Genomic DNA, 26,771 nt, shown 5'->3' with positions numbered 1-26,771 from the left:
TCTGTTTAACTCTGGGAAAGTCACTCAAATTTTTTTCTCTACCTTAGCTTCCTCTTCTATAAAATGGGAATAATAGAAGCACCTACCTGCCAATGCTATTATGACGGTCAAATGAAATTATATACGTATAGTATTTTGCAAATCTCAGAGAGTTATGTAAGTGCTATTGTTATTTTTACCAAGCTTTTACAACATTGTTAGTGACTTGAACCTCCCTTAACATCAAGTATTAATTTTATGTTTTGTCTTTAAAGATCTCTGATCATGTTGTCAGTCCCCCATCCTTAAGCCCCAAATGGAAGCTCTTTGAAGGACTTTGAATCCTTAGCACCTAAAAATTAAGAGCCTGACCTATAAAAGGTTTTTAACAAATACTTGTTGAATGGATGAATGAAGGTTATGTTTGCCTGATGGACTATAAGCCCCATGAGGGCAGGTATTGCTTCTCTTTTTTGCCTCTCTATCCCTTGTAACTAGCACAGTACCTGATACTTTGCAGGCACTTAATAAATGTTTGCTATTTTTATTGTTCCTTCAAGTAATTTCTGATACTGTTTCAATCATCATAGACCACTTGTAGGTGGAGGAACTATTTTTCCATCAACACTAAAAAGGTACAAGGGGGCAGTCCATTATTGGGGGAAATATACAAATAACTGAAATTCTTGGATGAATGTTTTGGAGTCAATCTTCTTCCAATTGCTGATTACATAGAGATAGAACTGACAGTCCAGGTGCTTGCCTTGGGGATGTTCTGGAAGACTTAACCCAGATGGACAGGAATAAGTCACCCTATTTGTCTCAAGGTTAAAAGATATACCAGAGCCCACTAATCCTTTTTGCATACTCCTGGGAGTTGCTACCTCAAAGAGAGAGTATCAAGAAGTGTATGTGCCAAATGACAAAAATTGGACAGCCATCACCATGGCAGTGGCCTGAATGACCCTGTGGGAAACAAATTATTAAAACCTAATACTCCTTATTAACCCAGGGAGAAGATTGTTGCTTCAAAAATAAGACTTGGTTCTGTCCCTCTATACCCTGCAAGGCTCTTACCTCTGGCCATGTTTGTTCTTCCCAGGGGTCATTTCCTAGAACAGCTTGGGTTGTGGTCACTGGAAGAAAAAATAATAGCATTAATGTTTTAGTAGAAGTTAACTGGATCTCCAGTCATGCAGCCTCTTCTCTCCCAGGTTTACCTCTTTGGTGTCTTTGATCCATTATCACATTCATTCTCATCTGTGTGCATTCCCTATTAATACTCAGCCTGCTCCTCACTGCCCATGAAAACTCTACTGTTCAAGGCTCCTCTCAAATCTCATCTCTTCTAGGAAACCCTTCCTGACTGCTCCAGTCTCACTGATTTCCCTCTAGTAGCAATCACAGACTGGGAGGCAGGTTACAGTCTTGGCTTAGCTCCTTCTACCTCTATGACTTTTTATCACTTAATCTCTGTGAGTGCAGTTGTCTCTTCTACATAGTGACTTTCCCCATCATGGTTTCACTCTATCAAGAATCAGCATAAGGAATCAAATGGGAATTTGGGGGGAGTTTTACAGAAGCCATCAATAACAAATGAAGGCCAGGAGATGACAGAAAAAGTTTTAGTAACTTAGAAATGCATGAAATATATGCATAATACCATAAGTACCCCAGAAAAGAAAAAAAAATTCAGACTTCTTCTCTGGTATAAAGGGAGGGCTAACAATTTTTACATGGACTTTCCAGATCGGGGGGGATACCACGCCCCTAATCCCACAATGTGGAAGGGAATAACTGTATTCTTATCTGTAAAATAGCGACACTTGTACTGTATACTTCATAAGGTTGTTTCTGGCACAATTTTTGAAATTTCATGTTGTAATGTGATTTAATGCAAGTCACAATAGCAGTACTATATACCTTAACTCATGCAATCATATTATTGAAGAATTTATCCACTATACCACATAAATCCTAGCATACCCATGATATTCAAACCCTTTAGAGATATACATGACAAGAGGCTGCACAGGTAAATGTAACATCCTCTCAAAGGGAAGCTGCTCTATGTGCTAGGCAGAGACTAACAGTCACAGGTGCCTTGATCTCCTTTAGAAATGAGCATCCTACCTGGACTATAAACTCAGTATTCACACAATACTAGCCTATCCCCTTTTATAATTCTTTTTGTTTGTTTGTTTTTGGAGGGGGAGAAAGCAAAGCAATTGGGGTTGAGTGACTTGCCCAAGGTCACACAGCTGGTAAGTGTGTCAAATGTCTGAGACTGGATTTGAACTCAGGTCTTTCTGACTCCAGGGCTGCTCTATTCACTAAGCCACCTAGCTGACCCCCCCCTTTGTAATTCATAATTTCAACCCACTAGAATTAATTTCTCTTGTTACAAAAGTTTGTCTTTAAAAAGTTAAGTGGGAGGTCTTCTCAGCAATACAATGATCCAAGATGCTTCTGAAAGACTCATGACAGAAGATGTTAACCATATCCAGAGAAATTGATGGATCTCGAATGCAGATCAAAGCATACTATTTTTACTCTTTTTGGTTTTCTGCAGCTTTTCCCTTTTGTTCTGTTTTTTCTCTCACAACATGACTAATGTGGAAATGTTTCCATGATTGCACATGTATAACCTATATCAGATTGCTTGCTATTTTGGGGAAGCGGGAAGGAAGAGAGTGAAGGAGAAAAATTTGGGACTCAAAATCTTATAAAAATGAATGTCAAAAACTACCTCACATATAATTGGGGGAAAAATACAATTTACAAAAAAACTAATAAGTTAGGCCTGAGCTTAGTGCCACGCCTATAATGTATGGCCCATAAGTATGCCTTATATGTAATAGCAAACTCCTTTTGCTACATTTTCTTAAGCCTGATTTATTAGGGTGGAGCCCTAATGAAGATTTTCCTGTCCCCATCATATTTATCACTGTTGGTTGATGTGTTAGTCTTCTCCCCCCCCAACTACAGGGCAAGGATTGGGTCTTACACATCTAACTTTATTTCCTTTTTAAATCAATAGTCATTAACAAGCACAAACATCTGAATATATAAAGATAAATAATAAAAATTGTGTAAGAAACTGAATTCCTATCATATAAAGTTTGTATCTATCTTTGAATGTGTGTATGTGTATATATTATATATAACATTTATTAACACTATCAATTAATTATATAATATTTATATAACATCTTTTAAAATACATATAATACATATTATATAAATTAATATAAATATATTAAGACTTTGGAGGGAATTCCCTGTATAATATATACTCTCTAAATAACACATAAATTTTAATGAGATTATAACAAAACTACTTTTTGTTTGTATTCTCTTCAACTTTTTTGTTTTCTTCTATGAATTTAAAATGTTTTGTAGATGCTTTTTTTCTTTTTTACCAGAGAGACATATGCATCACTAGAGGCAGCCAACCTGCAGTTGTCCAAGGAGTCAGGAAGACATGGGTTGAGATCCTGTATGTGTGACCCTAGGCAAATCATGACTTCTCAGCGCTCTAGACAACCCTCTTAGACTTGAAGTTTCAGAGAAGATGCTGGCCTGGTTCATAAAGAGTGTTTTTTATGATAATGAGATCATAGGTCTCATCCTGGCCACTAACCATGAGCCTTCTCCTTCTTCCTCAGTCCCAAGAGAGGCCTCCTCTAGAAAATCAGTGTGTGTAGTTGAGCAACACATTGTCCAGGTCTAAGAACACATATCTCACACTGCATCACTACTCCATCATCACTTCTCTGCCAAGAGATGAGAGGTATATTTCATCATAATATACTTAAAATCATTTTTGTTTGCCTCTGTAGACAGAGCTCTGAGGTCTTTCACTGGCCAAACAATTATGATATATATATAAAGTCTTAATAATTTTTCTCATCTCCTACAATTCAATTCAATTCAGCAAACATTTCTTAAATATCTAACATGTGCGAGGCACTGTGCTAAGTACTGGAGATACAAAAAGAGAGAAAAGACAGTCCTTGCCCTCAGGAAGCTTCTGATCTAAAGGAGGAGTCATACAAAAATATATATGTAAAGTAAGTTATATGTGAGGGAAAAAAAGAACTAAAAAGAGGAAAGAACTGTAAATAAGAGTTTGGGTAGAATTTTAGTTGGTATTTAAAGGAAGTCAGTGAGGTCAGTAACTGGAACAGAGGAAAGAGAACATTCCAGGAATAAGGCACAGTCTGAGAAATAGAGTGTCTTCTTTGTGGAACAGCCAGAAGGCCAATGTCATGAACTGAAAAGTATCTGTCAAGGAGGAGGGTCTAAAAAGACTGGAAAAGTAGGAGGGGGTTAGGTTATGAAGGACTTTGAATGCCAAACAAAACATTTTCTATTTTTTGCTCCTAGAAGCAACAGGAAGCCTCTAGATTTTATTCAGTAGGGAGGGTGACATGATCAAACCTACAGTTTTGCAATCACTTTGGTGGTGGAATGGAGAATGCACTGAAGTGGGGAGAGGTTTGAGGAAGGCAGAGTCACCAGCAGACTATTGCAATAATTCATGAGGTGATGAAGACCTGAATTAATCATTTAATTCATGCCTAAGTAGTGGGGCTTAGGTTGTGATCTAGCAAAAATGACTGAGAAGGAATGGCCCAAGAAGTAGGAGGAGAACCAACAGAGAGATAAGTATCATGGAAGCTCAGGGAAGACAAAATATCCAGGAGGAGAAAGAGGTTGATCAATAGTGTCTAATGCTTCAGAGGATTAAAAACTGAAATGAGGGCAGCTGAAAACTAATGTGAATGATCTTGGTGCAATGCTGGCTGAAGGCAAAGGCACAGAAAAACGACCTCAAATCCCTACTTTCTTCACAAGGATGACATTAAATCACTGCCTTTTCTTTCTCCTAAATGCATGACCCTAATGATGATGATTGCACTGTCATAGTGTACTGATGGGGCATGAATTTTAAGGCAGCATGGTGCAAAAGAAAGACCATGAGAGTCACTAGACTTGAGTTTGATGACTCCAATACTTAGAAGTTGAATGAAGTTTGCTGTAAGAAATAAATATTGGGATGGTTTCAGAGGAAACTGAGAAGACACATATGAACTGATGCAAAGTGAAGTGAAAAGAACCAGGAGAAAAATTTATAATATTGTGAAGAGAAACAACATTGAAAGAGTTAGGAACTCTGATTGAGACAATGGCCGTCCCAATTTAAGCAGACTTGTGAGGAAACATGCGGGCCATATACTGATAGAGAAGGGAAGGACTCAAAGTACAGGATGAGACTTTCTGGGGCCATGCCAATATGGGAATTTGTTTTGTTTAACTATACATGCCTGTGACAGAATCTATTTTTCTTGCTTTCTCAATAAAGGGTGTGGGTGTGGGAGGGATTTGAGGAAGAGATGGAAGGGAGAGGATTCAGACCTGAAAATAAAATAAACTCAAATTTTTTGAAAAAGAGAAAAAGTTGGATGATCCTAGGCTAGCTAATCAATTAAGAAGCACTTATTCACTTATATACCTTTTATGTGCCAGGCATTATGCTAGGTGTTCAGGATGCATATACAAAAATGAAACAGTCCTTTCCCTCAAAGAGCTTGCATTCTATGACCAGTGCATAAAGTACTAGACCTGGAATCAATGAGATCCTGTTTAAAATCCAGGCTCAGATGCTTAGTAGCAGCTGGGTGACCCTGGGCAAGTCATTTAACCTGTCTGCTTCAGTTTCTTCATCTGAAAAGTAGAGATACTACTAGCACCCATCTAGTTGTTGTAAGAATAAAATGAGAAGATATTTTAAAAGTGTTTTTTGCAAATCCTAAAGAGTTATATAAATGCTGGCCACTACTGCTAGTGCTACTATATACATGTATGTATATGTAAAATGTTGTAATGAGAATGGGAATTTGAAGATCTCCCCTGCCCCTTAACAGACCTGGGGGGAGTTTGAAGACCTCCCCTGCTCTGAAAGTAAACTCTGCCCCCTAATAGGCTGAATGTGGTCACATGGAGCCTGTGGTGGGAGGAGTTTGCTGAAGGGAAGCAGAGCCCACAGGAAGCTGGTCAGAGCTAGCCAGATGGTGGGAGAGAGAGAAGGTTGAGGCAAGGAGATAGAGAGGCTTGTGAGTAGATATTGACCTTGTATTGGTTTGTGGAAAGGCTGAAGGATGCTGTGGCTCTCAGTGTTATTATGGCTTCTGAATATCTTTGGTACTATGATGGAATCAGCTTACCAGTTTTAAGATTGGGTTTTCTAGTGTCTAAATAAATGCTTCACTTCTATCCTGTATCTGGAGAGTTTGGTATATTTTGTGATCGACCAGGTAGCACAGCGAGTAAGAGCACCGGCTCCAGTGTTGAGAAGACCTGGAGATCGAATCCCGGCTCAGACACTTAGCACCCACCCAGAAACACCTGGCCGTGTAACCTTGAGCAAGTTACTTAATCCCAATTGCTTAAAAAAAAAAAAAAAAGTCATGCGATACTTATAGTCATGGTCTTTATCATGATTGTGGGTGCTGTAAATATTGCATTGGCACTACAAACATATACTAAGAAACTGCAACGCACTGGAGAGGTAAGGGGGAATCAGGAATGACCTCTTATAGAAGGTAGTATTTGAGCTGAGTTCTGAAAGAAGGGAGGGATACTGGGAGGTGGATGTGAGGAAGAAGTGCACTCTGGGTATAGAGGACAGACTGTGTCACGACAGAGAGATGGCAGATGGAAGTTATTTCTTCTCTCTGACATAACTGACTTCATTCCTCTCAAATGAGGATAATAACATTTCCACCACATGGGGTTATTGTGAAGAAATGTCGTTACAAATTTTAAAAGGAAAAAGTAAATATTGGCAAGACTACCTACTCAGATACCTACTTGCAGTATCATTTTTAATAAGATGGGCCAGTTCAAAGTTCCAGGTACTGATATCTAAAAGTGGAAACTTTTTTTTTTTTGAGACTAGGATTCCCTATCTCTCCAAAGCTAAAAGTGCAAGGGCCATTCGTGGGCCCAGTTCCACTCCTTTTCAGTATGGAAACTTTGACCAGCTTCATTTCTAAGCTGTAACAGCCTGCACCCTCCCGCATTCTGTTGTCCCCCTGCTATCAGGGCTCACCATAATGATGCTACATTTAGTGTAGACACCAGATTGGTTTAACCTGCTTCAGCTCAGAACTCTTGAGCTCAAAGGATCCACCAGCCTCAGTTTCCCCTGTATCAAGGAATACAGGTGAGCTCCATCAGACCCAGTCTCCCCAGATCTTCTTCACATTAACAGCTTCTAGCCATTGCCTTCCCCCTTTTGTACTTGTCAAGTGGCTTTTTTGATCCTAGGTATAGGTCAAGTGATTTTAGAAACACGAATCACAGAGTCATAGCTATGGCACAGAGAGGGAGTGGAATCTAGTGGAAAGCAGAAACTAGACTGAAGAGAGACCTGCATTCAAATCCTACTTTACGCTGTCATTAGCTGTGGGACTATGGGAAACCAAAGGAAGCTGAGCAAGTTAGCTATCAAGAGGCAAAGCAAGATGACTTACAAAAACTAAGCAAAGCCCCACTTTGGAGGCCCTAGCAACTGGGCTCCCAGCATAGGCAACAGATCATTTGTCATGGCTGCTCACCGCAAGAATTCTCCACCAGTTACAAATACAAATGGAAGAAGACAAAAGACTTTGCATCTTACAAGCATTGAGTGTGAGGGCAATTTTGCAATGACCCACAGAGAGTGCATTATGTCTGTGTCTGTCAGTAATAAGTACCATCTCTAAATGGACAAATGCAGGTTGGTCCCTCTGCAATAATAGAAAACAAACACCTCTTTACTCTCCAAATTATCGGATGGAATGAAGTATTCCCTTTTAACCTGGAAGAAGAGCTTCCGCCCCCCCAAAAAAAATATACAAAACAAAAAGGAAAAAAAAAGGAGGAATTCTCTTCTGTGATACGTTTGGGCACTTCTGACAGCTAAAGTTAGAGGCTTCAGAAGAGAGGCAGATTTGGGAATTGAACTGGTTAAGAAGGTGTCTAGAAAAGATATTGGGATTTCCAAATCATATCTTCAAATACAGATATGAAGGTTCTAGGCTAGGCATTGAGTGCTCCTAACAAGAACTGGTTTTAAAAAATGTATTTGCCTGGCACTTTGTGAATCTAGTTAAGAGAACATTAAATGGAAAAGGGAGGGAGGGAGAATATTTGTCTATGTATAAGTGTCAGAGAGGGTATAGCAACAAAAGAAGAGTATCGATAAAGATCTGATAATTTGGAAAAAAATTCCCCAAAGCAGAGTCAATAAAATCCAAGACATCAGATATAGAAATGCACAAAATTACATGGGTAATAGGCAAGGTCAACCAGAGATTCTAAGACAGGAGTCAAATTTGACCACATATTTGACCTCAATTTAAATACTAGCTTCATTATTTACAAGTCATATGATCTTGAAGCGGAAGAAATTTAACCCCTTTGGACCCCAATTTGCAAACCTATAAAATCATGGGGTTGAACTACATCTCTTCCATTTCAAAATCTTATGATCATTCATCCTTCATTTAAGGATGTACAGTGATAGAGAACTCCCCAATTCCCAAGGCATTCCACTTTGGGGCAGCTCTAATTCTTTGGAAATGTTTTTCCCTTATATGGGAGCCAAAGATCAGAGCTGGACATTTACAATATTTTCACCACAGGACATCCAACCAATGTACTTGGATCACAGCTTTGGAGTCTTATGTCAATAACTGCTTATTCCTATATCGCTAACTAATCTCCAATTAGAGGTTTGTTCCTCAGGTAGCTCAAATTCCACATTCCAAAATGAAGCTCATCATTTCTGTCTAATCTACCCTTCTCCCTAGCATTCCTATTTCTTTCAAGGGCACCACCATCCTTCCAAACACCCAGGTTCACAACCTTGGAGTGATCCAACTCCCCTCTCTCTCCTTCACTCCATACATCTATAATCAATTGCCAAGCTCCACTGGTTTGATCTACAGTGTCCTCCCATCCCTGTTCTTCCCTTCATTCATGCTGCAGCTTTTTTCATCATACTATTCTCTTTATTCCCCATGGAGGATGCTACCTATATGATGTGATTTGAGAGGCAAAAGTCACCAACTTTGCATTTATCTATTATCCATCATCTACCCTGAGTCTGCTTTTGCTATGAAAATTATTTATCTTTCTGGTAAAGGCAACTAGGTGGCACAATGGATAGTGCCAGGTCTGGAATCAGGAGGATTCATCTTTGTGAGTTCAAATCTGGCCTCAGACACTTATTTACTGTCTGGGCAAGTCACTTAACCCTGGTTTGCCTCAGTTCCTCATCTGTAAGATGAGCTGGAGAAGGAAATGACAAACCACTCCAGTGTCTTTGCCAAGAAAACCCCAAAATGGGGTCATGAAGAGACAGACATGACTGAAAGGAATGAACAACAACAGCAACACCTTTCTGGTTAGGCATAGGTTCCAACAAGCCTTTGTTTGCCATTCAACAGTGTCACCGGAGAGGTACAATTTAATCCTTTACTTCCTATCAGCACATCAGCAGAGATTAGTTTTATCAGTTGCCTGACAAACACTATGACTCTGACTGGAATAGAGCATGATATAAGAAACCTGGACTGGTACCATGGTGTCCAACTATTTCCAACCCTTTTTTAACATTAAAAAGTTGGGGTAACTCCTCTCTCATAGTAGTAACTATTACTATCCATTGTTTGAGAACATACAGAAAGGTGATTCTAGCACCCACAGATCTGAGAGGCACAGTGAATAAAGGGAGATACCAATATGATCATTATATGAATATATATGATGACAGTGAACTCATTCCTGTCTTTGGAGGGGACCTGCGATGACAACAACCATTAGGACAAACCCTGTTGGAAGTTTGCCTGGAGCTGTGTTTGGATTTGGATAGAGTCTGTAAGAACTGGAGTCAAAAGACCTGACTTCAATTTCTGCCTCTGACTCATTACAGCTATCAGACCACAGGCAAGTCACTTACCCTTTTCTGACCTAAGCAACTATCTAAGACTCTTAAGTTTCAGCATAAGTAGAGGGCTTTCCATCCTCTGAGTTTCTCAATATCAATTAAATCATAGGTCCACACCAGGGAGGAAAAATACATGCATGCATAAAACATCATTTATTCAGTCTACAGAAAGTATCTGCTTATCAGTTATGCTCGAGTTGCACAAAGAAGGGGTTGGTACTGATTCACAGCTTCCAGAGTATGGAAGGCAACGAAAGTGTCAACCTCTGATTCTTCTTCTGGTCTCATCATGCTTTCCTCTAACAGTTTTGTCCTCACCCAATTCTAGTTTGCTGTTTTCTGGGAAATCAGATAACCCAGTTTGTTAGGTAAATCCAGTTTGCTAAATAAGAGTTTAAAAGTTTCAACCTTAGACTGACTGTTTCTATATCCGGCAATTTATTTTATTGGAGATAAATAAACATCAAAATGGTGGTTCTGCTATCAAATCACTGATCATGGACAGAAAATATCCTCTCTCTGGACCAAAGTTTTCCCATCGATAAAATGAGGAATATTAATTCTAAGTTTAAAAGATCTAAAAAGGAAGAGAATGCTAGGCTTGGGAGTTACACAGGAAGACAGGTAAATGGTCTGGAAAGATGCTGAAATAGGGCATCTCTAAAGGTAAATGGAGCACAGAGATAATAGAAACTGAAGAGCTGAGGCCAGTAAAGGGGACCCAGAAATCCAGCTTCCTCAGCTTTACATCTCTAGCTGTAGTCCATCTTAAATTTTTTTCTTTATCAAAGGTCAGAAACTCGTCTCTCATCATTTCCCAGCATTTCATTGAATGTCAAAGTTTTGAAGGGATCATAAAGACCAAGAGCCTTGGTGCTTTTATTTTAGAGATGATGAAATCTAGGGCCATAAAGGTGAGGTGACTTGCTCAAAGTTCCTCAACAATCAATCGAATGACAGAGCTGAGACCAGAGGCCAGGCCTCTTGTTCCCCAGGCCAGGACTCTTTCCAGGGCAACACCCAGATTCAGCATTCAATGTACTCAATCTGCCAATGTACGAGGCACCACATACACAGTGTAGCTCCCTGTCCTTGTGGGCAACCTCTAATAAGGATACAATTAGAGACCCTCAGTGTACTGGTGACCTGGATTCAAATCTTGCTATTTGACACAGCTTGGCTTTATGACCCTAGCTGGACAAGTCACTGAATCCATTGATGCCTCCAAACAATTCTCTAAGACTCTAAATGGCAAAGCAGGTATCTGAATTGGGAGAGTGAGTTTCCTATACCAAAGAAATCACAGCTCTAGATTATTATAAAAAAAAAAGACAAACAACCAAATGTGGACCCCAGAAATATCTTTAGTACAGGACTAAACTAACCCAGAGGAAAATCAGAACAATCACAATGACACACTGAAGCATTTGGAGTTTGAGAACCCAAGTTCAAATTCCATCTCTGTTCCTTACTCCTCATGTGGCCTTGACCTCTCTGGGCCTCAACCTCCTCATCTAGAAAATGAGAAGTGTTGGACTAGATGATTTTCACACCCCTTGTCGGCCTCAACCTACAAGTCTATGGCCCTGGGTCATCCTGGATTTCCTTTGCAATGGCCGTGAGAAAGATAGGAAAATTATTATTATTATCCCCATGTACTGATGGTAGTAATTAAGCACATAATTGATAAGTAGCAAAACTAAAGATTGAGGCCAGATCTCCTGATCCCCAAGGACTAGTGTTCTTTCCATTAAAAAAACAAGGTTTCTTTGATCCAACGGACTTCCCTTTGCTGACCAGTGGGAGATTGCTTCTTTTCCTCTTGTCTAAGACAGTTGCCATATCCCAATAGAAAGAAGTAGATGGAATTTGACTCTATACCTTCTTTTGTGTCTGTGTTTTAAAGGTAGGTAGGAGGGAGGTGGGTAGGAGGCAGCTAGGTGGTCCAGTGGATAGAGCGCTGAACCTAGTCAAGACAACCTGAGTGCAAATCGGCCTCTGACACTAGCTTTGTGACCTTGGGTGAGTCACTTGACCCTTTTGCCTTAATCCCCTGGAGAAGGAAATGGCAAACTACTCCAGTATCTTTGCCAGGGAAACCTCATAACACATGTTATGGTTCATGGGGATAGACATGAAAAAACAGCGACAAAGGAGGGGGGTAACAGAAGTATCCCTCCCCAGAAGGCCTATCAAAGTCCTCATGGTGGTGGGGAAGTCACCCCGGGGTCTCCAATGCTATGCTAAGCTTTGACAGGACTTGTCAGACTACATATACTGGTAATGATAAAAATAACAATGATGATAGCTAACATTTATATAACAATTAGTACATGACAAGCGCTATATAAGCCCTTTACAATTATTATCTCATTTGATCCTCACAACAACCCTGGAAGGTAGGTGCTATTATTTTTTCCATTTTTATAGATGAGGAAACTGAGGTAAATAGGGTTAAGTGACATGCCCAGGGTCACACATCTATTGCATATCTAAGGCCATATTTGAACTCAGGTCTTATTGAATTTAAGCGCAGGAGTCTCTCCACTGCACTACCTAGGAGGCTGTATGTGTCTGTCCTCAGAAGCCCAGCCTACCTAAATTTGAAGAGTTTTATCATAAGGCAGACCATGTTCTGCATTCAGAATACTACTCTAGGGGATACATGAGGAGGTCCAATAAGATACAGGCAGAAACAGAACTTGGGCAGAGTGAAAGGGGCTTTGCTGAAGGGTGCAAAATTTGGTAGGCACCAAGTTTAGAGGGACAGGAAGCTCTTACAGTCTTTGCACTTGTAGAAACAATAGTTTAATTCCTCCTTATGGAGAATGACGAGCCAGAATAGAAAGTTTAGAGATTTCAGCCGAGAGGCACTCCTCCCCAATATACTGTTCTTCCCTTTGCCTGGTGCAGTAACTTCCCTGGCATTGGCCTCGGCCTCCTGAGAAGTAGCCTCGAGCCAGTGTCCTCTGGTCCCTATCTACACTTTCCCGCTATGTTACTACTGGCTATTCCACTACTAACCGAAGGCTTGACTTCAGTCATAGATAGGTCCAGGGTTTGTGGCACTTGCCCTGGGCACACACATTCCTAGTTACATATTGTCCTCAGGCTCTGCCTTTAAGGAGACTTAAAAGAACCCAGGAATTCTAGTAGAATCATAGATCACAGAATAATAGAACATTAACACAGCAAAAGGCCTTAGAGAGCATTTAGGCCACTTCCACTCTTTCATAGCAAAGGTGGAAACTGAGGCACAGAGAGATAAAGTGCCCACTTTTTCACACAGTCACTAAATGGCAGAGCTGGGACGGCACTATAGTAAATACTCTCTATTCATTTTTTTGTCTCAATTGTCGTAGATTAAACATGCTAGAGAACAGTCTTTAAACTACATGCCAGGGACCTTGAAAGTTTCTTTGCAAATGGTTACCAAAGTGCTCCATTATCTCTGGTAATTAGCAACATCCTTGTCTCAGCAAAGTCCTGAGCTTAGCCCATAGACCAAGGGGGCTGCCAATAATAGAGATAATGAATTCTTATGGATTGAAAAGTGATTTCCATTTTCTCCACTATCCCGTGAGGTAGGTAGAGTTAAGTCTTACAAACTAGACTTGTGACTTGATTAAGTCACGATTCATGGGATCATGGGTTTTAGTTCCTGGCACCTAGCAGACACCTTTGAAAATGTTTGTGGATTGATTGATGATGGAAGAATTGGAAGGGATAGCTAAGAGATTGTCTAACTCAGCCTCTCAAACTTGTTAGTGTCATGGAACCCTTTGGCAATCTGGTGAAGCCACTCTGCGAAAAAAAAAATTTTTTTAATGCATGAAATAAAACTCACAGTAGTATTACAAAGCAAAATAATTATATTAAGATGTGATTTTTTTTTCCTCATCCAAGTCCATATATCCTCTGATATATCCATGGACTCCAGTTAAGAATCCCTAATCTTACCTAATCCATTCATTTGACAGATGAGAAAATCAGAGGTTAAGTGATTTGTCCAAAGTAATATAGCTAGTAAGTAGTAGAAGTTGGATTCAGACCCAGAGATCACCAATGAGATTCTATGAGAGAGATCACCAATCTCCAATCCCATTTATTGTGCCTACCACACCCTCTATTATATTCCTTGGTTTGCTGGAATTCTGTGCAGGCGAGGCATTCTGGGGTGATGGTAGCATCCCTTCTCCCATCCTGCTCAGGGACCTCACTGCCCCTACCCTTCCCACACCTTCAACCCTGTGTGATCTCAAAGTTCAAGAGGAATGAAGGGTAGCTCTTTGTTACACAAAAGGATGAGGACCGCTGTCTGGGATAAATAATCATCTTCAACATGGCCCAATGAACATGACTTCATAACGCAGCACATGTACCATAAAGTCACAGGTAGTCTAACTGGGACCTTGGAGGTTATCTCTTCTAACCCCTTCATCTGAAAGATGAGAAAGCTGAACCTCAGAAGGACAGAATCTTCCACCCTCCCAGGGACTTTTTGCATCCTTTTCCTGGACAAGATCCTCTGGCTTGAGCAGATATTGTTCAATCCCCTGCTCCCACAATATCTAGGGTAAGAGTTTCAATCTCATTTGCCCCATGTATTTCCACAGGGCTTATTGTTAGTAACTAAGCAACTGGGGCGGGAGTGGGTGTTGTTATGAAACACCCCAGAGTGCCTTATCTGCCCTTCAGCTTTATCACCCTTTACTCCCAGCAGCCAGAGGCTGCAGCCAAACTGTACTATTTCAACATTTCCTACCCCCACCTCCACCCCCACTTCTCATTCTGTCCTGTTCTGTCTCTTTGCTTTTGGTATCATGGTCCCCATGTTTAGAATGGTCTATTTGCACTCCTCACCCCCCCCCCCAAATGCCTGACTTGAAAATCCTCAAGGCCCAATTCCAGTCCCACCATGAATAACCGATTTGCAAAGCCAAAAGCAATCTTTCCCTCCTCAAACTTCTCCTGGCAGTTTATCTAGACCCCTCCTCCGCATTTAACATGTTCTGCCTCGCATGATAGTTATTGGTGCTCATGTTTCCTTCCACTAAAGAGCTACTCTGAGAAAAGGTACCTCTCTCCTTTCTTTTTTTTAATTTCCATGCTTACTATTTATTCATGGTTTTTTGTTTATTTTTAGTTTTCAACTTTCACTTCCATAAGGTTTTGAGTTCCAATTTTCTCCCCTGCCCCAAGACAGCACGTATTCTGTCTCCTTTCTTTGAAGAGGTAGGGTACCACAGCGGCAGAATGTTGGATATATTGTGAAAATGATTAGTGTGAGTGTTCGTTTTTGCTAAGTTATTGTCATTTTTGTAAAAATATTTTTATAAGCTGAGGCTTTTGAGGTAGGGTAGAGAAGAGAGATACATCTGGGAATGAATGTGATATATAAGCAAAGGGCATCAGTAAGCCTGGGGCAGCCAGGCGGTATAGTAGATAGAGTGCCGGGCTTAGAATCAGGAAGACTCAACTTCATGAGTTCAAATCCAGTCTCAGATACTTACTAGCTCTGCAACCCTGTGCAAGACACTCAACCTTATTTACCTCAATTTCCTCATCTGTAAAATGAGCTAGAGAAGGAAATGGCAAACCACTCCAGTATCTTTGCCAAGAAAACTCCAAGGGGCAGCTAAGTGGCGCAGTGAATAAAGCATTGGCCCTGAAGTCAAGAAAACCCCAGTTCAAATCCAGCCTCAGACACTGTGTGACCTTGGACAAATCACATAACCGCTATCTGCCTCAGTTTCCTCAGCAGTAAAATAGGGATAATAGCACTTACCAAGGTCACTTGTGTGACCTTGAATAAGTTACTTAACTAGTCTAGGACTCCTCAGTATCCTCATTTGAAAAGTAAAGAAGGTTGGACTGGATGACTGAGGTGTCATCCAGCTCAGATAATCTAGAATCTTGATTTTAATATGTGCAGAGGCTGATGCTAGGTCCTGGAGAAGATTCAAAGATAAAGCAAGACAGTCTGATGGAACTTACAATCTAACACTGGAATAAAGAGAATAAGGGACCTCAAAGACTAGAAGGGTTTCACTGGATACAAATCTATAATTAAAGGCCTTACCCCAGAGCCCAAGGTCAGGTTCTGTGCCACCTGCCATCCCCTTTACCCATTACCACCTGGTCATCTGATAGGAGAATGGAAGCTCTTGGGGAATTAAAAAACTGGAAAATCTTGAATCCTAGAACCCTTTGCCAGTTAGCTGAGAGAACAGTTTCTAAAATAGATGCCAATTAGGTATAATCTAGTCATCAAAGATGAAATACAAGGAGGTATAAGGAATATCCATCTTCAGTTAGAATGAAGTCTACCAGGGGCAACTAGGCAGTCCAGTAGATAAGAGTGCTGGGCCTGGAATCAGGAAGACTTAAGTTCAAATGTGGCCTCAGACACTTACTAGCTGTGTGACCCTGGGCAAGTCACTTAAGCCCTGTTTACTTCAGTTTCCCCATCAGTAAAAGGGGAATGATAATAGCATCTACCTCCCACAGTTGTTGTGAGGTTCAAATGAGATAATCATGAAGGCATTTTGTAAATCATAAAGCATTATATAAATGCTTTTTTATTATTATTCATATGTTAGGGAGAATGTCATCAAAGACAGGAGCTGAAAACTTCCTTAGAGCAAAACATCAATGTTTACTGCTTGGATTTAAATGAACAGTCCATTGAAGGGCTGCTTAGAGCTTGTAAGTATCAGACTGATTTGTACAAACACAATGGAAGTACACAGTTATGTACTTTTAAAGGACCATACAGTGTTTATAGCAGCTGCTTCATCATATAAAGAATAAAAGCAGCAAAAGAACATCAAGAACTATGAAAAGACACACTGTTAGAAAAGTATGCAGAGGGCCCAGCACATAATAAGCGCTACATAAATGTTAGTTGCTGTTATTACCATTTCCACCAAGGACAGGCAAACACTGGAGATTGGGACATTTGGTTACAAAAGTAGATTTGATTTAAACCTGAGGACACTAATGCACTGAGCATGTTTTGTGTTTCCAAAGAGCTTGGTGTCTGGGAATTTCCTGAAGAGGAAATACCCATTCTGGCCAAGCTTCCTAGAAGTTGACGGACCTTTCCTCACTGGGAAAAAAGTGCCTAGAAAGGCATTTTCCTTAGCTCAATCACTGAGTATTTGGGGCATTAGAGCACCGGCCCTGGAGTCAGGAGGACCTGAGTTCAAATCCAGCCTCAGATACTTAACACTTACTAGCCATGTGACCTTGGGCAAATCACTTAGCCCCAACTGCCGCACAAAAAACCCGAAAACAAATAAATATTTGGGGCGACTAGGTGGTGCAGTGAATAGAGTTCTGGCCCTGGAGTCAGGAGGACCTGAATTCAAATCTGGCCTCAGACACAATACACAGACCCAAAAATCTAGCCGTGTGACCTTGGGCAAGTCACTTGACCCCAATTTCCCTACCTTCCCTCCTACGAAATAAAAAAAAAAGAAAAAAGAAATTTTATCCAGCTGTACAATAGAACACAGGACAGTAAACAGAACAGTGAAAACATAACAGGGACTTGTCCTCAAATCATTTCTGTCTGGACTCCATCAAAAAATATGAGAACAAAATATCAACAATAGCACAAGTAGCAAAGTGCTTTGTATTTTTCAAGGTGCTTCCTTACAATAATCTCATGAAGTTGGCAGGGGGGTATGTGTTATCTTTTGGACATGATCACTGTATCTGATAATCTGTATCTCAGAGAGGTTGAATAATTTATTTGAACTCATAGTGTCCCAGTTCAGTGCCATTTTTCTCATCCACAGCTGATGGCACAGTGTACAGGGCCATGGGCCTTGAGTCAGGAAGAACTGAGTTCAAATCTTACCTCAGACATTTACGAGCTATGTGACCCTGGGCAGGTGACCTAACCACTGTTTACCTCAATTTCCTCAGTAGTGAACGTGGCAAAGAAAGCCTCCAGACTCTGAACTAAAAGAGCTATAGCAGAATTCACTCTTCCCATGAGGAAGACATGGCATTCCAGCTAAGGACTTCAGCTGAAGCCATTAAAAATAAAAAGATAATGACTTGTTCCAGGAGAGCTTCTATCTGAACTAAAAAAAAGAGAGAGAGAGAATGAGAGGACGAGGAAATGTTGTAATGATGATGATTTGACAAATGGAACCTAAAGTGTTTTACCTTTTGATGGAGTCTTTGAAACAGCTAAGGTTCAAGGGTAGAATCCAAAGGCCTTCCACGAACAACATCTTTATGATCTCACCCAACAATACATGTAACAGATGAGTCATAAGGATTTGCTTATAAAAAATGGAAGAGCAATTCAGGACCAGGTCATTGACACAAAAGATTGCAGAAGGGTCATCCTTAAGGAACCCAGATAGTGATCAATGTCATTATATAAAGATGATAGAAACTGTGCAAAACATTATTTTAGACAGTAAAAATTTCATATATGGAACAAGACATGACCTGGTGGTTAAAATTAAACATCAGGAGCTCACTACAATTCATTGACTTACAGAGGACAAACCCCTATATTACAAACACAAGTCTTGAAATAGCCTTGGAAAATTCAACCAATAAACTATTCCATTGTCACAGACCAAATCCTTATCAACAATCATGGAACATCGTATTCATAAAACTTGAGAACAAAATTTTTATAGATTTCACCAAACCACATGCTTGGAATCTTGAAGCTACATGGATCAAAAAGCTTTCAAAATACAGAGAACTAGGGGCAGCTAGGTGGCACAGTAAATAGAGCACTGGCCCTGGAGTCAGGAGGACCTGAGTTCAAATCTGACCTCAGATACTTAACACTTACTAGCTGTGTGACCTTGGGCAAGTCACTTAACCCAAATTGCCCTGCCCTCCCCTCTCCAAAAAAGACAAAAACAAAAACATACCCCTGCCAACTTCATGAGATTATTGTAAGCAAGCACCTTGAAAAATACAAAGCACTTTGCTACTTGTGCTATTATTGATATGTTTTTCTCATATTTTCTGATGGAGTTCAGACGGGGTATGTGTTATTATTTACACTTGATCACTGTATCTGATTATCTGTATCTCATTTTATTTTTATCTGACAGGTGAGGATATTAGCTCAGAGAGGTTAAATAATTTATTTGAACTCATAGTGTCCCAGTTCAGAGCCATTTTTCTCATCCACAGCTGATGGTACAGTGTACAGGGCCATGGGCCTTGAGTCAGGAAGGAATAACTCAGTTCAAATCTGGCCTCAGACATTTACTAGCTATGTGACCCTGAGCAGGTAACCTAACCACTGTTTGCCTCAATTTGCTCAATAGTAAAATGAGGTGGTAATAGCACTTACTCTTCACACATTGCTGTGAGGATCAAATGAGATATTCATAAAGGTACTTAGGAAAGTGCTGGCACAGAGCAGGCATGATATAAATGCTTACTGCCATCCCATCAGCCCAGTCTGCCTCAGTGACCATAACCTAGGCCACCCTAAACCCTGGGGGACAAATCTCTTCTAGATATAGAAACTAGGTGGAGCTCAAAGGTCAATGATTCAAACAGCTTGTACACTCTGGAATCTGCTTTTAAAGCCTTTCAGCACAGTTCACTTTGGTTGCTTACCTTACATGGGGGAAGATGGGCATTAGCAGTCAGATCCCAAACCCACCCTCCCTACAGCCTTTCTCATGCCCAATTCCAATCCATAACTGGGGTTCCCAAGCTTTGACCTTACCCTAGAATGCTGGCCTGCATTCATGACTAACACTGACTTGTTAGTGTGGCTAACACCAACTTGGGGACCAGGTTCTCTCACTCTCAAGTCAGATTCCATCACACAACTTGAAGGTACCCTCATCACCACAATCACCAGCTTTCCTTGTGTGCTCCCTCAATCACTGCTGCCCAGTCTGTCTTAGGACACCATCCCTGCCTGAGACCGCTTGAATTTCTTTCCATTCAACATTTATTAAACACCTACTATGTGTATAAAACACCCCATAGGCTAGGTTCTGGAAAAACAAAAACAAGAGTTAAATAGTACCTGTCTTCAAAGAGTAGGAATGCCATGGTCCATTTCCACAGATAAATAAATAGAATATACAAAATACATACGAAGCTCATTTCAAGGGGGGAGAGGAGGAAGACAGGAGGGTTCAGGAAAAGTCCCAGATAGGAGGTAAATACTGAGCTAAACTTTGCCAAAGACAACCTCTAGAGATTCTACAAGATAGGAGTAAGGAAAAAGTGCATTTGAGACCTAAAGAGCCGCTTATAAAAAAGAATGTCATGTACATGGAATGGCTAGCAGACTGATTTAACTGAAATAGAGAATGCATAAAGGGACAAGCTCCTAGAGAAAATGGGAGGGGATGGAATCAAGGGGACAGAACCAGTTGGAGAGGTTGGCCTTGGCAAGGAGTAACTCACTTCTTCATTAGAGATTAGAGGAAAGACAGAATGATACTTTTAAAAAGCTCCCAGAACTGCAGTTTCCTGTGTCCTCTTGCAGCCACAAAGATATAGTTATTTCTTCCTTTTCCCCTCTCTGCCACTTACCCCTCAATAGCTCCTAAAACTTAAGACAGCAGAATATGGAGAAGATTTTTTTTAAGTCTTTGTGGCCTTGGGAAGGTCATTTTACCTCTATAGACCTCAGTTTGCTAAATTGTTGAAATGGTGGGGACTGAGGAAGAAGATTAGGTGCTCTCCTCTGGCTCACAATATTTTAAAAATATATATATTCTAAGTCAAGTGCATATATAGTGTCTGTTAACTGTATGCTTCTGTCATGTGGTGCTTAATTTTTTCCATCTGTAGATAGAACATGTGCTCCCCAAAGAGTACATATGACAAAATGGCAGATGGCAACTGAACACGTAGGTTTCATGGAAAAGAAACAGAAGACCCACACATATTGCAATAGTAAATACATGACAGAGTACATACCAATACCATATATACATATGTGTATGTATATTTTGTATTGTGTATTATGTATTTATGTATATGTGTGTCACACACAGCAAAAAGCAAGGAAGACGCTTCAGTTCCTTTCTGGTTCTTCATGCAAACACAAAATTCTGATCGAATGTTGAGTGGCTCCTATGGGCCAAGGACTATATTAGAATACAGTATTATCCTACCGGTCACCAGCAGTTATCTCCAATTCCACCCAAGAGAAAAGCAGAGGGCCCTAGGGTTTAGAACACTGACAGGTGGGACAGCTAAGATGGCACCATACTCATGTGAACTTTAAAACACCCCATAAAGAGAACAGCTTATGTTTTGGCCAAGGGATCACCGGTGTTGGGTAAGAAAACTAAGCTCATTCTCTTAAGTCCTACATCTTTACTAAATCAGAGAATTTGCACTGACTCTGTGAAGAGAGTGTCCATGGTACATCCCAAAGTATAGTTGAGGAAAGGTGAAACATAGCGCCACCTCTGTGGAAGGCATCATAGGGGACACAATGATGAATAAGACAGACTCTACCCTCAAAGAGTTTATTCTATTCTAGTAGGGAAAATGAAATGGCTTAATCTATAACAAGACTTGTGAGAGTTCCAAAACGGCATAGTGAAAGGTCATGGCCAAATGCTGGTTCTCTCCACTTATACCTCAAAAATAGTAAGGAATTCACAAAAACTAGCTGTGTGACCTTGGGCAAGTCACTTAACCCCAACTGTCCCTCCAAAAAAGCAAAAAAAAAAATAGTAAGGAATGAATCAAATGAAGAAAATAGGCTACAATAAAAAGAAAAGAATCAAGAAGAAATTCTGGAAAGGTAATCCCCATGGAAAAATTAACAGGAAAAAGACACAGTAAAATCTGAACTATTGGGACTCTGCTCTATCCACCTCAGTCAGGGTCTTCATGTGGAGCAGCACAGCTATTGGTCCAATGAAGGGTTGAAACTAACTTAAGGGGTATGGGTGACTTCATTGAATGTCCTAGATCATAATCAGCATCTTCCCCATAATCACTGCACCTGGGGCATTGCTAGGAGAACCTTAGCCTAATCTATCCTGAACCACAACCACAAGCCTTTGCACATTTCCCAGTCAGCTGACTCTGCTTTGTGTTGTCTTCCTCCATTATAAAGTAAGCTTCTTGAGGGTAGGGATTGTCGTTTGCTTATATTTATATTCCCAAAACTTATTATAGTGTCTGGCACATATAATATATATAATAAATGCTTTATCTATCTGAATAAATGCAGAAAAGACAGAAATATTAAATATATCATCTGCAGATCACAGCACCAGAAAAATTATAAACTATACAGGAAACATTAACAAAAGGCTTAGATATAAATGAAGATTACATAATTAAATTCTAAATAATGAATAGGTTCAAGAATAAATCATAGGTGCAATAAATAATTATGTTAAAGAAAAGTTGCAATGATAACATACAAAAATTAATGGGATATAGTGAAAATATTCCTTTGGGGAATATTTGTATGCCCAAATTCTTAAGTCGACAAAAGAAAAAAAAAACAAGAAATGGTTAATGAACTGAATATGAAGCTAAAAAGAAATCTTTAAAAAAAAATAATAGCTTTCAAATAAACACAAAAGTAGAAATCCAAAAAAAATCAAAGAGGTTTAAGTCTATTTGAAAAAAAAAACACTTTTCAGATGAGAGAAATAGCTGAACTGGTTTTTTGAAAGCACTAGCACCAAAGATAAACTATTTACTAATATCAGAGAAACAGAGAAAGAAATAGAGAGATGGACAGAGACAGAGTAAGAAAGAGAAACAGAGATGGAGAGAGGCCAAGACAGAAATAGAGATAGAGCAAATGACCAAAATCTAGCAAGAGGAATGAGTTGTAAACTCATAACTGACACAGAATAAAATATAACTGGTGCCATAAGAGTTAAAGTGCTTTAAGAGTTCAGAAGGAGAAGTTTCTTCTGGCTTAGAGGGGAGAGGGGAATAGAATGAATGCTCTCTGGATGAGGTGGTATTTGAACTAATTCTTAATGGAAGAGCCATAGAGAGAGCTGGGTTTGGGCTTTCCAGTCTGTTTTTGAGTTTCCATCTTGTTTCAGCTCTCCAAGAGTCTTTTGAGAGCCTTTAGCCCTCATCATGACTGACATCCATAGGTCCTTCTTTGTTCTTCCAATCCTTCATCCTCTCACTTTCCTCCCTTAACAATGCTGACTGCCACAGTGCCCATTTACTTTGACAAGCTTTCATTTCTCTGTTCCATTTCTGGATTACAACAAATAACAAGGTTTGTTACCAAAAGGCTGATCTACCCCTGAACTTGTCTCTACATGTCACCACAAGATTGACTCTGCTGTGGTCACCCAACTGGAACTTTCAACTCCCTTTCCAATGAACCACACATCAGTCAACACAGCCAACTACATGGTGGTTGCCAAGGCAGTCAGAGAATAAACAGCTTTCAGTGGTATAGTACTCTAGGATGACAAAGCATTGTAGAATCCTGTTCATTCTACAATATTTAAAGAATCCATTTTGCTGGTGAGAGTCTTCCTTCACTCAGAAACTCTTTGCAATAGTAGATACATTGGGAGAGTTGCTGTAACAAAAACCTTCACTCTGCCACCATCATTTACTGATGAAAAGCCTCTTCAGTTAGTTAATCTGGTACTCCAATGAATGGAATAAGGTCCATCACTGTCCCATATTCAAACCTCGTACAGATCACTAGGAGCTGTCAATGTGGGCTCCTCTGTCATAATCTTGGTTAGAACCAGAGAGAGGCTAGGGTCACAACCATACCACGTTGATTCACAGCAGGACATTCACAGATTATCTCATTTATTTCTCACAAATTATCTTTGTTTTTCAGATGGGGAAACTGAGCTTCAAAGAGGTGGAGTGCCTTGCATAAAGTCACCTAAGAATTATGCTTCTGATTGTGGTTTTAGTGCCTTTTCTACCTGCTACAGGTTGCTGTTAGATCTCATCGTTTCATGATGTCATGGTCTAGATGTGTAGACATCACCTATACCATATGAAGTTACAGAAACCAGTTACATTATCACATCTTTTAAAATGCAGGCCATCCTCAAGGTCGATCAGACCTTGGACCTCACCAAACTGTAACACTTCCCAAATGCTAAATTCTGCAACTTCCTTCTCTGGTCACAATCTCCTGTCCTCCCATCTCTCCCCACTATCTCTCTGCTTCTCAGTCATAACTAGAAAATTTTGTGAGACAAGTGGGCAAGGAACATGAAGCAAACCCTGAGTTGTGAGGGGGTGAGACAGTGGCATGAGTCTGCTGCTGGGGAGGCAATGATGGGTTGCCAACCCAAGCCTTCCATCTGCTAGCTTCCTACTTTAACTTAATAATTCTCCCTAAGTTGGGTAGTTTCTTTGCTGCTGAAGTCAGTGCCCTCTGAATTTGGCAACCTTGGACAAGGCCCATTTGCCCCCATCCTAGTTACAGCTCTGCTTCTCCTCACCTTGCTCTTAATCCTCATTGTGACCTCTGGTCCCCCACTTCCTCTTTTCCAACTCAATAACTCCTATTCTGTCTTCATTATTTTCCCTCCACAGTCTTCATTTACCTGTAGTCAGATACTCCACCCAATGCACTATCCTCTGCCCTGGAATCACTTGCCCCTTGTCCTTCTACCATTCTCGTCTCTGAGTAACCCTCATCCTCTGCCTTTTCCACTCTTTATTTCCAAGTTGCCGGATGCTGCTAGAGGAAGTCACATGCTGGTGGGGTCTCCTGAACACTCAGGCTGAGTAACCTCGACTGGGAACTTACTGCACTTAGTGATCACACCCCCAAGAGCAACTGTTTCATACTATCTGCCCTTTCCTCAAGGCCTCAGCTTAGCTCCTTCCCACCCCAAGTTGGTGATCTAACATCCTGCCACATATGGTAGATGATTAAATAATGTCTTGATTAGAAAGTGAAAATGGAAGACTCCAATTTTAGATTAAAGCTGCAGTTAAAGGCATTTAAAGGTTGTTCATTCCCTAATCTTTTTAGCCCATAGCACTTTCAGCTGGAAGGGATCATTTGGCTGTAGGAGGCAGCTAGGTAGTGCAATGGACAGTGTGGTTCTGAAATCAGAAAGACTTGAGTTCAAATCCTGCTTCAGGTACTCACTTTCTGTGTGACCGTGGGCAAGGCATTTAATCTCCATTTGCCTCAGTTTCCTCATCTGTACAAATGGGCATAATAACAGCAGCTACCTCCCAGAGTTGTTGTGAGGATCAAATGAATTAATAAATACTTAGCACAGTGCCTGGCACATAGTAGTATATAAATGTTAGTTATTATTAGATTTAGATGGAAGGGGCGGCCAGGTGGCTCAGCGAGTTAGAGCACTGACCCCAGAGTTGGGATGACCTGGGGATTGAATCCAGGCTCTGATACTTAGCACCACACCCAGAAATAACTGGCCATGTAACCTTGAGCAAGTTACTTAACCCCAATTGCTTTAAAAAAAAAAGATTTAGATGGAAACTGAGACCCAGAGAGATGAGATGACTTGCCTATGGTTTGCACAGCTAGGATCATTAGCTGAAGAACCTAGATTCAAATAAACGGCACCTTGCTCCAGATTCAGAATTCTTTCCACTGTCCTAAAGATTTCCCTCTTTTGTCGGTCAAACTCAACCTCTCAGCATGTGAAAGAACTCTGAGACCCTGATGAGAAGACTAGGAGGTGGTAGAAGCCTTTACCATCTCCCAACTTTACTCTGGCTGATGGAGAGGGTAGAACAAAGGTACAAAGGAAACAACTCAAAGGAAGTTCCTGATCCTCTCTTTGTCCCAAATGCCTGTGAAGAGGCAGCCAGGAGAGCAGATGTGAGCAGAGAGAAAGGTGAGTCAAATAAGGAGAATGGGAGAGCACAAGGAAAAAAAGAGAGAAGGAGGAAAAAGATAGAAAGTGGAAGGGGTCAAATCCTGTTCCCAGAAAATTCTCTGTATGGCAGCAATATTTCCAAGGTCCAATTATTTCAATCATTTTTAGACACAACAAAATTCCAGTACAAAGAGAAAGAGCAGCCCTAATGAGTGTGCTGTCCTGGGATCTGGTCAGCCCATACTTTTTGAGATGAGAGACATAAGACAGTACACTGCTGCCCTACCTACATGCCCCTCACCTCCTCAGACTTGTTACATCCAACTCCAAGTATAACTTTGGAGGTTCACCCAGCAGATTGTTCTCTAATTATTCTAAATGATTTCTTCATCTCGCCCAAGTGTTTTTTTTTTATTCTTAAAAGAACACTTTATATTCCCAAATGCCACACTCAGCCAAGATGGGTTAAGTAACAGAGGAGCCATTGTGGCCAGAATCCCCAACACAGCATGAGCTGAAAGCAAGCAGGTACCTTACCTCTCACCAGAAGCAGCCCCAGAAGAAGTCGGCTGGGCTGCAGTCTCATCTTGGTATTCTTATGAAACGTCTGCTTTTCAAAGGCTTTTGCCTCTGGAGCTCCCGTCTGGCCGATGGATGAAATGTTACTCTTCTGTTTTCCAGATAGATGAACTGTTACTCTTCCTTCCCTTTTATACTTTGCTGTGGGTTGATAATGAACATGCTATAAATTATACAGCACCTTTGATAGAGGGCAGTGGCAGGCTGTAAAGTGATAAATATTAACATTGCTACAGCAGCAGGTCCCTTGGCTGGGAAAGAATGGACAAGTTTGCTCTATCCAAAGTATGGGTCCCATACATGACTACTAGGAGTTGAGTGGAATGCAGAATACCTCCCACCATCTCACACCCTCCTACACACACACACACACACACACACACACACACACACACACACACACACACACA

The 26,771-nt window shown here is 40.6% G+C and overlaps 1 protein-coding gene across 1 annotated transcript in view; it reads right to left on the bottom strand.

Annotated features, from left to right (window-relative positions):
• Nucleotides 1-26,771, bottom strand: part of PLB1 (phospholipase B1) — a 223,176-nt gene that overhangs the window by 189,324 nt on the left and 7,081 nt on the right. Inside the window, exons 3-4 of the mRNA XM_069071811.1 lie at nt 26,320-26,502; nt 1,057-1,115 (exon numbers count right to left, since the gene is read on the bottom strand). Of these exons, the coding sequence (XP_068927912.1) occupies nt 1,057-1,115; nt 26,320-26,502 (242 nt within the window). The remainder of the gene's footprint in view (nt 1-1,056; nt 1,116-26,319; nt 26,503-26,771) is intronic.

This window comes from Petaurus breviceps, unplaced genomic scaffold, assembly GCF_028583685.1.
Source record: "Petaurus breviceps papuanus isolate PSGF00001 unplaced genomic scaffold, PetGlider_PUasm1.0 90845, whole genome shotgun sequence".
In the NCBI taxonomy this organism is placed as follows: domain Eukaryota; kingdom Metazoa; phylum Chordata; class Mammalia; order Diprotodontia; family Petauridae; genus Petaurus; species Petaurus breviceps.
This window is presented reverse-complemented; position numbering and strand designations above follow the sequence as displayed.